This window comes from Heteronotia binoei, chromosome 17, assembly GCF_032191835.1.
Source record: "Heteronotia binoei isolate CCM8104 ecotype False Entrance Well chromosome 17, APGP_CSIRO_Hbin_v1, whole genome shotgun sequence".
NCBI lineage: Eukaryota > Metazoa > Chordata > Lepidosauria > Squamata > Gekkonidae > Heteronotia > Heteronotia binoei.
Window position 1 is genome coordinate 34,284,015 of NC_083239.1, and position 12,179 is coordinate 34,296,193.

At 45.7% G+C, this 12,179-nt stretch overlaps 1 protein-coding gene across 1 annotated transcript in view; it reads left to right on the forward strand.

Moving 5' to 3' along the window:
• LSR (lipolysis stimulated lipoprotein receptor) overlaps positions 1 to 12,179 on the forward strand; it is a 36,381-nt gene that overhangs the window by 9,080 nt on the left and 15,122 nt on the right. The window contains exon 2 of the mRNA XM_060257664.1: positions 4,263 to 4,382. Coding sequence (XP_060113647.1) covers positions 4,263 to 4,382 — 120 coding nt within the window. The remainder of the gene's footprint in view (positions 1 to 4,262; positions 4,383 to 12,179) is intronic.

The following is a 12,179-nucleotide window of genomic DNA, read 5'->3' on the forward strand; positions in this document are numbered from 1 at the left end:
TGGTCTGATTCTGTCTACTATCCCAGTGTTCTTCATCCTTCCTAAAGTTGAGGTCTACCTCAGATTTTTAGCGGAGCGCACTGAGTCCATGACGCTGACATCATGTGACAAGACATTGGGGAGCCAAAGTCACGTGACGAGATGGGAAACCAGAGTTCTAACTGAAGTAATGTCCAAGGCAGTAGGTGTTGGGGCAAGTGTATGTGTAAAGTGCCGTCAAGTCACAGCTGAGTTATGGCGACCACATGGTTTTTTCTAGGCAAGAGACATTCAGAGGTGGTTTGTCATTGCCTGCCTCTGTAACTGGACTTCCTTGGTGGTTGCCTGTCCAAGTATGAACCAGGGCTGATCCCCCTTAGCTTCCAAGATCTGAAGATAGTGGGCTAGACTGGGCCATCCAGGGACTGGAAAACATGAGTTCCGGGGCAGATGTTCTACCTTCTCAACCTATGGCCAAATACAGGCAAGAAGAGGGGTGCCCTTGTACTCTTTCTTTATCCACTGGCAGCAGGTCCTTCCAAAAAGCCCCCCAAAGCATATAGTAGCTCTTGGGGCTCTGTGAACCACCCCAGTATATTAAAGACCAATGTGGTGTACTCCCCGGGCTCTCTGGCTTTCACAGACGTGTAGCCTCCTTATCTCCATTCTGTCTCTTCAGATGGAAAAGGAGGGTGCAGCAGCACCCAAATCAATACCTCCTTTGCATGTTTGATCAGCTTAGTGTGATTTATTGTTGAACTTGGAATGTGGTGCCTTGGGGAAGCTCGCCTCTGTGAGTTTCCTGTTTAATCTTAGGAGTGTTTTTCCCCTTGGCAGGGTGTGGCGTCTTGCTTCTGGGAGAGTTCTAGGTTTTCTTTGTACTTCGTCCCAAACAATACACATTCCACCGGTCTGAGAGAGGCATGGTATGGCTGTATATTTAAAATCTCCTTGCTGTGCTGAGCTTGTAAATATCGTTTGAGTTAAAGACATGTTCTGAGAGCCAGATAGAACCCTTGTATAGCCACGGGGTTTAAAATCTGTGCTAAAAAGGACAAAGCCCTTGAGAGGTATATGTTTATTATTTTTTTAATAGACTTGTATGCTAATTGCACATTTTGCAAAAACTGGAAATGTTTTTTAAAAAATGCACGTTTGGTGGAGAATCGGAGAAAAGAACTATCCATGAGACATGGGGGAATAAATTGGAGTATAGGGAGAGGACTGGGAATAATACTGCGTGAAGGAAGTCCCACCTACTCCCTCTAGTTTTGTTGGGGGATAGTTCTATCTCATACAAAGCTTTGCATGGCCTTGGGCTCTCATAGCTACAGGACCACCTTGCCCCCTAAACTGTGCCATGGCAGCTTTGTGTATCTAAGCCAAAGCCTATGCAGGTGCCACCCTGCCAGTGGGCAAGAGCAACTGCTTGTACGCGTCTTTTCTCTGTGGTGGCCCCTGCCTTGTGGAATAGCCTGCCTGGGGAGGTCAGGGATGCTGTTATGCTTCTGTCAGTCTGCAGAGGTAAAATAGAATTATTCAGAAAGGGCTTTGTAATGAAGTAATAGGGCTATAGGATAATGGAATGGCTGAGGGAGGCACAGTGTAGTGGTTAAGAATGATGGACTTTAATCTGGAGAACTGGGTTGGATTCCACATTCCTCCATGTGAAGTCTGTTGGGTGACCTTGGGCCAGTCACAGTTCTCTCTCTCTCAGCCCCACCTACCTCACAAGGTGCCTGTTGCGGAGAGGAGAAGGGAAGGAGATTGTAAGATGCTTTGAGGCTCCTTACAGCAGAGAATAGTGGAGTATAAAACCAACTCTTCTATTTTACAAAGGGAATGCGACTTTGGAGTGTACCACTGGGTATAGTACGTATTGTCCTGCCTTTCTGTGTTTTCTTCTTAGTAACACAATTTCTCCATTATTTAACATGTCGTGTCAAATGTTCAATGCTTTATTTCTGATTTCTCTAATCCTAGTCATAGTACATTGCTTTATGAGATGTTTCATCCAATCACTGCATTGACTTACCCTGTGTAATTTGCCTTGAGTCTCATTGAGAAAGGCAAATTATATCAGAAACAGTAACTAGCAGGTCAGGCCGTTGGATTCTCAAGATCATCCTTTTGTTATTTGACTCCTAAATGTTTTAATTGTTAATTATGGTCCTAAAAATATTTAATCAATGATTTGAAGGAGAAGATGATATTGGATTTATATCCCGCCCTCCACTGTGAATCTCACTGTGAATCTCAGAGTGGCTCACAATCTCCTTTATCTTCCTCCCCGACAACCAGGACGGATCTATATTTTTTTTGAGAGGAGCAAAATTAAAAAATGGTGCCTCCTTCTGGGCCATTCTATCTCATGGTCTCATAGAATACAATGGACTCCATACCCAATTTGCCACCCCCCCTCCCTCTGTCAGCACCCGGGGCAAGCACCCCCCTCTACCCCCCTCCCTAGATCCGGCCCTGCCCACAACAGACGCCCTGTCAGGTGGGTGGGGCTGAGAGGACTCTCACAGCAGCTGCCCTTTCAAGGACAACCTCTGCCAGAGCTATGGCTGACCCAAGGCCATTCCAGCAGGTGCAAGTGGAGGAGTGGGGAATCAAACCCGGTTCTCCCAGATAAGAGTCCACACACTTAACCGCTACACCAAACTGCAGTTATTGCTTTTTCTGTTTATATATGTCAAATCTTTTTTACTTATCCTTATATCATAATATGCAGAAATGTGATATTCTATTATTCCTTTCCTCCTCCCCAGTCCTTATCCCCATTTTCCCCTCTCTTTTTTGCAAACTTAATAAAATTATCTACTGGAAAAGATCATCCTTGTCTTCTCTAAATAACAGCTTTCCCAGGTCTTTATGTCACCTGCTTCCTGATCCTTTTAGCTGCAGATGTCGGGACTCAGGGATTGAACTGGGGGCCTTCTGTGTGCAAAGCGCACAGTTCCACAGCCTTTCCCCATGCACTCCCACTCCAGTTGAACAGCTTTTGGAACACTTCTTTGTTGAAAAGCAGCACGTACATACATTAAATAAATATGGCCTCTTCCTGTTAACAATGAATGGGAGCTTCTGTTTATGAAACTAGGATTTCCCCCCATATGTTTCAGTATTTTGGAAAGTCAGCAATATTGAACGCCCACATGCTGAAATGCATCAGCATGCCTAATAGGCAGGTAATTAATAATTGCTTATCATTTGTATTTATTTCTCTTCATGCTGAGCAATGATCACTTCTTGCAATCCTTATGGATTTCTGCCACATGCAGATAATCGTGAATACTAAATACGCTGGGGGAAGAATTTATTTTAATTATGCATTTAGAAAATGGCTATACCGGGATTGCCAAACTTGCTGAATGAAAGAGCCATATAGAATAAACATCAGAAATTTGAGAGCTGCAAGACATGAACATCAGATGTTTGAGGGAGGGAAGGAAAGAAGGAAGATGGGGAGGGAGAGGTGGAGAAAAGCAACTTTAAATGAGTTCCCCAAGCCACCATCTGGCTTGGCTTGGAGAAATGGTTTAAAGAGACTTCTCCAAGCCGGCCAATGGGGCAGTGGGGGCTTTGAGAGCCACACAATATGTTTGAAAGAGCCACAAGTGGCTCCCAAGCCGCAGTTTGGCCACCCCTGTTCTATACTGTCAGAGAACCTGCTTGAGGCAGCATAGAAAGCAAAACATAATGAAAGCAAAAACCACCATTAAAAATAATTAATAAAAAACACAGCAGGAGCATAAAAGCAGTGCAGAAGTTGAACAGCTTAAAACGCATCTCATAAAACATCCTCTGGCTAAAAGCAGACTTTTATAATGACAATAAAAGATCAACCCCTTATTTAAAAGCTTGGGTTAGAGGAAACATGTCAGCCTGGCAATTAAACGAGAATAAAGAGCATATGTTGGGCTATCCTTGAGAGGAAGGGTGTTTCACAGGTGGGGTGCCACCACTAAAAATGCCCTGTCCCTGGTTGCTAGGTGCATCACTTCTGCAGGTAGGGGCGAGGAGTTCAGGGCTTGTGAGGATGATCTTAAGTGGAAGACTTGAAAAGAGCCTTATTTTTATGTCAAGGAACAAAACATTACAAAACTATTTGCAGCAAAAAGATGTCTCTTTGAATGAATATGTGTGAAATGCATATTACAGATGATGAAAAATCAGCACAAAAACAGCACATTTCACTTTACAAATGTGTCTAAGAAGGTTTCGCATCCTACCGTTGGCATTTACACTTTTTTGCATCCTCTTTCTTTCCCCCCCAGATGCTGACCTCAGCATAGAGCAAACTGCCTGGGGGGACAGCGGGGTGTACTACTGCACCGTGATCTCCCCTCAAGACCTGCAAGGCAACAATGAAGCCTACGCCGAGCTCATCGTGTTGGGTAAGTCACGAGCCCCACTGCCTGTGGCGTGCCAGCGTCTTAGTGGGCTAGGGCGGCTTAGCTGCATGCTTGGGGGGGGGGATACTTTGTAGGAGAAGGATGCTTTTTGTGCTAGTCTGGCCGGGCCTGCTGAGTTAATCCCTGAATGGGAAGGATGCCAGGCTGGAGCGGCTGTGGTAGTTTGCCCTGAAAAACGAAGGCTTGTGCATACATTTTCCCTCCTCTTCCCGCCTTACCACTCATATCCAGAGAATATCCTGATGTTGAATATAGTACCACAAGGTAGTAAAGGATCGTTCATACTGCAGTTGGTGGGACAGTGTAATTGAATGCCCGTCCACTTGGAAAAAAACAAAACCAAAAACTCGGAAAAAGAAACCTAGCGGGGGACTACAGCCCCCCCTTGCCAAGTTCCACTAGCTTTCACCTTGTGGAGCCTTTGTTACCGAAGCACGGTGCTGTTTTTCTCCTGCTGGACAAAACAGAACATTCTGTTACATTTTGCTGCCTCTTTCTCCTGCTGGGTGTGTGTATCTTAAAGATGCTAGCCTCCAGGTGAGACCTCGGGATTCCCTGGAATTACAGCTGGTCTCCAGGTGACAGGGTCTGTTCCCCTGGATAGAGTGGATGCTTCAGAGGGTGTACTGAGGTCCCTGTCCTCCTCAAAATAAAACAGAGTACGGTAACCCCCAACAAGTATTATACTCACTCTAATACATGAATGGAACAATATGTAATTCAATCATAACGCACAATATTCTATCACACATTGTCAGAAATCACTATAATATTATCAACAGTACACCTGTGTGCTGTGAATCTATTTTCTTGAATGTGTTTTCCTGTGCATTGTTGATAATATTATAGCGGGGGTGGCCAAACTGTGGCTCAGGAGCCACATGCGTCTCTTTCACACGTATTGTGTGGCTCTCGAATCCCCCACTGCTTGTCAACCAGCTTGGAGAAGGTATTTCTCTCTTTAAATCACTTCTCCAAGCCAAGCCAGCCGGTGGCTTGGAGAATGCATTAAAAGTTAAAGTTGCTTTCTTTCCACCTCTCCCTCTCCCACCTATTTTCCTTCCTTCCCTCAAACATCTGACATTCGTGCCTTACGGTTGTCAGACATCTGACATTTATTTTATGTGGCTCATATTAAGCAAGTTTGGCCACCCCTGTATTATAGTGATTTTTGACAGTATGTGAGAGAATATTATGTATTATGATTGAATTACATATTGTTCCATTCACGTATTAGAGTGATTATAATGCTTGTTGGCAGTGTTCCCTCTAAGCTGAGTTAGTGTGAGCTAGCTCACAGATCTTTAGCCTCAAGCTCACAGATTTTTGTCATAGCTCAGGAAGGATGACCCCAGAGCACAATAATGTACGCAGCAGCTCACAATTTTAATGCCAGTGGCTCACAGAGTAGAATTTTTGCTCACAAGACTCTGCAGCTTAGAGGGAACATTGCTTGTTGGGGGTTACTCTATTTTATTTTGTTTACCCCCAACACCCTGTCCTCCTCAGGCTGCACCCCCAAATCTCCAGGCGTTTCGCAGCCTGGATATGGCATCCCTACCTCCCAAATCCTTGCCAATGGCTGGGGGGACCTAACGACCCTGGTATATCCAGCCTGTGTCATGTGCTTGACATAACTCTTCCAAGCACTGTGTCAGGTGTATCATTTGTTCTGCTTAGCCATAGCTGTTCCACTGTGCCGTCACCAGGCTTGAAGTTCCAGCTGCCCACTTTCCCCCGCAGTGTGCCCAGATCGCCTTCCATGGGAACACTGAAACTGTTGCTTCCAGGTGTCCTCCTGAAGTCTGTTATAGGGAATGCAAATACTGCTAAGTATTCTGTGTCATGGGACAAAGAGCAGGTTCCTGGGACCAAAGCCAGGAGGGCTAAGTTTTGTTTGCTGTGTACATTCAGCTCTTTCTTTGCAGGCAGCATAGTAGGCACTGGGAGCATAATTGCAGCAGAGAAGCTGCTTCAAAATGGGATTGTAGGTGGGGTGTTCAGGTGTGTTTAGCTGGCTTCTCTGTTTTGTAGGCAGTGCCAGGCTCAGTTGTCTCTTCTCTGCTGCTAAGAAAAAAGGACCAAAGTGCTAGGGGCAGCGTAGGATCCAGGAGATCCAGGTTTGAATTCCCTGCTCACTGGGTGATCTTGGTCCAGTCACGTGCTCTCAGTCTGGCCTGCCTTACAGGGTTGTTGAGAGGGTGAAAGAGGAGACGAGAATGATGGAAGTAGCTTGGCATCCCCAAAATAAATAGGTATGGTCATAGTTGATTTCTCTCTCTTGGCGCATGCTGATCCATTGGTGTAGGTCCATTTTGCAAGGCGTTGCCTGTGTGCTTTCAAGTGTCTGCTTGCAAACATGAGGGCTAGAAACTTGGGCTTTGTGTGTTTTTAAACGCAGATGTGAGCTTTTCAGGATGTTGATTTCTGCATCTAGAACAAAACTGTCTGCTAGCCCAGAATGTTTTCAGCCCTCGACTTCTCCACAGTGAAGTAGGGAACCAGTTCCTTGTAGACTGATCATTTGAAGATCTATCACCATGTGTGTCTGTTTCTCCTTTCCCCAAAATCTGATCTCACCAGTGGCGTTCTCTGCTTCTGGGGGCGGAAGTGATTGTCAGATGTGGGGAGACTCTGAGGCCATTGCAGAGGCGTTGGGAACAGCCGCCGGAAGGTGGAAGTGGTTACAGCAATCTGGCAGATATCACACAGTTTACCGCCCCTTCTATGGCTCGCCTCGTGTCTAGCTCTTCTGACAGCATTCCATGCTTTCTGTACCTCTGGCCAAGGTGGTTCTTTTTAGAGTCACGTGGTTCTCTAGAAAATGATGACTTTGAATTCATACTGTAAAAGAAGAGCTGCGGAGAAAATTCTGACTACTAGACAAATCCCTTGCTGGGGCAGTGGCCACGCCCATTCCATCTAAATATCTGTGAATCAGCTTACTACGTTCTAAATAGTTAAACTGCAAAAGAAGCAGGGGTGGCCAAACTTGCTTAATGTAAGAGCCACATAGAATAAATGCCAGATGTTTGAGAGCAGGCAGGCAGGCAGGAAGATGGGGAAAGGGAGGAGGGAGAGAGGTAGAAAGAAAGCAACTTTAACTTTAAATGCATTCTCCATTCTGCCAGCTGACTTGGCTTGGAGATTTAAAGAGACAAATGCCTTCTCCAAGCCAGCTGATAGGGCAGTGGGGGCTTTGAGAGCCACAGAATACATGTGAAAGAGCCACATGTAGATCCTGAGCCGCAGTTTGGCCATCCCTAGTGTAGTGATTGTCGGACTAGGTTCAGGGAGACCCAGGTTCAGCCTCCCTCTTGTGCTGTGTGAGCTCACTGGTTGACTTTGAGCTGGTGATAATCTCTCAGCCTAATGTACCTCTCAGGGTTGTTGTTGTGAGGATAAAAATGGAAAAGAGCAGAAGGATGCAAGCTGCTTGGGGGCCCACTGGGGAGAAAACCAGGGTACGAATGAGTTCAATAAATGTGTAAAAAGTACTAAAGCAGGATGTAGTGATAATAAAAACTATTTTAAATACTCTCTGATATAGGCCTTTGGGTTACAGCGTGTGGAATGAATTGGTGATTTCACTGAAGTGTTCCTAATTTATGTACACATAAGGGTTCCTAATTTATGAAAACAGGTTTGCATTGCACAACAGGGGTGTGGAAGTTCCTGAAATAAGTTTTTTGGTTGGACCCTGGCCCCAACCTGGTGGAATGAGCTCTCTATAGAGATCAGGGACCTTGCAGGATCGTTTAGAATTCCACAGGGCCTGTAAAAATGGAGCTATTTTGCCAGGCTTTTCGTTGAGGCAGCAGACTTTTACTACTGCTTAGCCCCTCTTGCTCAACCCCGCTGCTAAACTGTTTTCTAATTGTTGTTGTCAGGAAGTTAGTAAATTGGGAACCTTTAGATCTGGTTATATACCGGAATATCAACAAATTCTGAAACAGAACCGGGATGGCAGGCTTTTTAAATTGCCATTGGAATTGCCAATGGAAAAACTCATCCGAGAGCTACTATTTGCTGATGATGCTGCACTCGTCTCCCACTCGGTATCAGCTCTGCAGCATATGACGTCCTGCTTTGCAGAGGCTGCCAAGCTATTCGGCCTAGAAGTTAGTCTGAAGAAGACAGAAGTTCTCCAGCAGCCTGCACCCCAGGAAGATTATCACCCTCCCTGCATCACTGTGGGTGAATCAATACTGAAGACAGTCCAGCAGTTCAGCTACCTGGGGTGCATCATCTCCTCAGATGCCAAGATTGACAAGGAGATCGACAACAGGCTGGCAAAGGCAAACCGTGCATTTGGCCGACTGCACAAAAGAGTGTGGAGCAACAAGCACCTGAAAAAAGGCACAAAGATCAATGTTTACAAAGCGGTTGTGATGACAACCCTCATCTACGGCTCCGAATCGTGGGTTTTATACCGTCATCACCTGCGACTCCTCGAGCGCTTTCATCAGCGCTGCCTTCGCACCATCCTCAACATCCACTGGAGTGACTTTGTGACCAACACTGAAGTCCTCAAGAGGGCAGAGGTTACAAGCATCGAAGCACTGCTGTTGAAGACGCAGCTGCGCTGGGCAGGGCATATTTCTAGGATGGAAAACCACCGCCTTCCCAAGATTGCTCTGTATGGCGAACTTTCCACCGGCCATCGAAATAGAGGGGCACCAAAGAAGAGGTACAAGGACTCCTTGAAGAAATCCCTTGGCACCTGTCGCATCAACCATCACCAGTGGTCTGACCTAGCCTCAGATCACAAAGCATGGAGGCACACCATCCACCAGGCTGTCTCTTCCTTTGAGAACGCACGCATAGCTGGTCTTGAGGACAAAAGGAGATTGAGGAAGAATCGCACTGCTACAGCACCAACCCCAAATCAGACTTTTCCCTGCAGCCATTGTGGCCGGATCTGCCTGTCCCGCATTGGTCTTGTCAGCCACCAGCGAGCCTGCAGCAGACGTGGACTACTGCACCCTTCTTAAATCTTCGTTCGCGAAGTCAAGCCGAGAGAGAGAGTTATTGCTTTTGTGATTGAAATTGATGTTTAAAAAGTTTTAATATGACTATTGTTATAATTTTATGCTGTACCCCGCTCTGAGCTCATTCATGGGGAGGGCAGAATAGAAATTAAATAAATACATCTTTGTTCAGCTTTTTCCCCTGATTTGTAGTTGGATTAGATTAGACTAGATTAGTTGGATTAGATTAGAATAGAACTTAAATAAATACATCTCCATTTAGCTTTTCCCCCTGATTTGTAGTTGGATTCATTTCAGGGACAACGAATATAAGGCTGCAGAGATTTATTAGCGGTGGAAGTCTTTAGGACTCAATATGTCTGTTTTTGAGAATCCAGCCTTTTTTTCTTTGCTCATTGACAGTGATGGGCGTGGTGTCTGGGATGGTGATGTCTGGGAGCACAAAGTCTGTAGGAAGATGCCCACAGGGTGTGGGGATCGCCACTTGGTTGGATGACTAATCCTGAATGGGGTTTTTCTTTTACAACTGACAGGGTAGGGCTGTCAATAATTGCAAGCCACAATAGTGAAACAGAATCTCCCATGTTCATGGGTAAGAATATCAGATAGGGAGAGGTGTGGCTTCATACCTAGCTTGAGAGCTTCCCAGAAGCATCTGACGGGCTACTGTTGGAGCCCAGATGCTGGACCCGATGTCTTGATGCAATCCTCGGGTGTGTCTCTTCCTACACGATTATGTTGTTGACATCTGCACATTCCTCTGAAAGGCTGCAGGAGTGCCAGGAGAAGAGGAGTCGGTACAAGCAGCCTGCTGATTGCCTTGCTGTGCAGTCTCGGTGTACGCAGCTGTCTCATGCTTTTGCCCGGCCAGTATAACATCGGGCTAGGATCTGGGTTCAAATCCCCACCTAGTCATGAAGCTGACTGGGCAACCTTGGGCCCCAGCCTACCCCACCTTGCAGGGTTTGTTATGCAGATTAAACAGGGGAAGGGAATGCTGTGTTTGCTGTTCTTGCCTCCTTAGAGGCAGGGACGGAATAAAAATGTACTAGAATAGGGTCTCCCTAGTTGTTTCAGTCCTGACCTGGGCGGCCCAGGCTAGCCGATCTTCTCAGATCTTGGAAGCTAAACAGGGTTGGCTCTGGCCAGTATTTGAATGAGAGACCACCAAGGAATACCAGGGTCACCACACAGAGGCAGACAATAGCAAACCATCTCTTGCCTTCAAAAACCCTGCAGGGTCACCACAGGTTGACTGTGACTTGATGACATTTTACATGTACCACAGTTGTTTGCATTGCCACTTCAAGTTGAGCGGCCAGGGAACCTTGCTGGTTTCTCACCGGCTCTGCCTCATTTTTCCTACTTTGCTTCCGTCCCCAAATCAGATGTCCTCCTCGAGCTGTGCCAGGATTAGTTGTTCTGCAAAAATGTCAGCTATTTATGGCAAAGCCCGGGAAAGGAAGTATGCTTGTAAACTTTATTTGTAGGTGAGATCTTGTGTCTGGCTTGAGAAATGCATTCATGAGGTGCAGAGAGCAGGAATGCTGCCTCTTTATCTCTGGGTCTGCTCTGTTTCTGCAAGACAAAGGCAGTGGCCTGTGCTTATCTCACTTGGGGCAAATTCACATATAGCATATCCATCCTCGTTAATTGAAACATCAGTGATTTCCACCCTAGATCTGAGCCTTCAGTTCACTTTGAGTTGCTTAAAAGCTTGATGTTTGTCTTTGTATTTGCAAGTGTATTGAGATGTTTAATTAAGAGACATAGAACACATGTGTGAATCAGCCCTAAAGAGAGCTAAGATTATACTGGAATAGTGCATTGATGAGTCAGGAAGGAAAGCTGGTTTGAGGGACTGGTTCTGCTTAGATGTAATGCAAAACTGCAGTTAGTGAGATCATCAGAACATGGGCCACCCTACTAACCATGGTTGGGGCAGGCCGTCAACCCATGATCTGGAACCAAGGCTTGAGGTTGGCTTATTAACCACAGTTTGTGGGCGACCTGATTTCATCCCGTTTGTTCCCTGTTGGTGGCAACTTGGCACACCTGGGTAAGGAGATGCCTGGCCAAAGACAGGTGATGATACCCGCATTTGTCATGGCAAACCAGGTTATGGAGAAATTATCAGTGAGCCTAGGTCCTGCTTTCACAAGTGAGCCATGATTAAAAGGAAGCCATGGGTTTTTGCATTCCGTCTGGACTGAGTCGCTGTGTAGCAAGAAAGGATTGGGCTGAGAGCCCCCAAGAGCCATTCTGAAACAAAGGGCAGGGCTCTCTGGACATTAAGTTGGTTCACTGTGGAAGCTCGATTATGGTCTGCCATGCAGGTGTTCAGAGTACAAGCCAGGGTTGGTATTCCGATTTCCCTGGCCCAGGCTACAATTCAGGCTTGATCTAAATGTGATAAGTGGTCCACGTAGAAATGTGAATGCCTGGAGGAGGACAGAGAAATTTGGAGGTGTTTGTGTGTGCCTTTTTGTTTTTTACCCAAAGTACTCCTAATTTTTCCACTGGAAAAATTGAAACTAATCCTCAGACTTTTTCACGCTGTACATCTTGAGCAATGAAAGGCTTGGATTAAAAAGCATTCATTTCTAAAGGGAAGAAAAACTTCTTTTAGAATGAATGATGTATGTGTGTGTGTGTGTGTGGAGTGTAGGACTATATTAGGTAGTTCATCTGTATATTGTAGACATGTACAGCATATTTTCAAGGGCATTGCTATTGTTTAATTGCAAATTTAGGCAACAGTTGAGTAGCTAGAATATGTTTAATATTT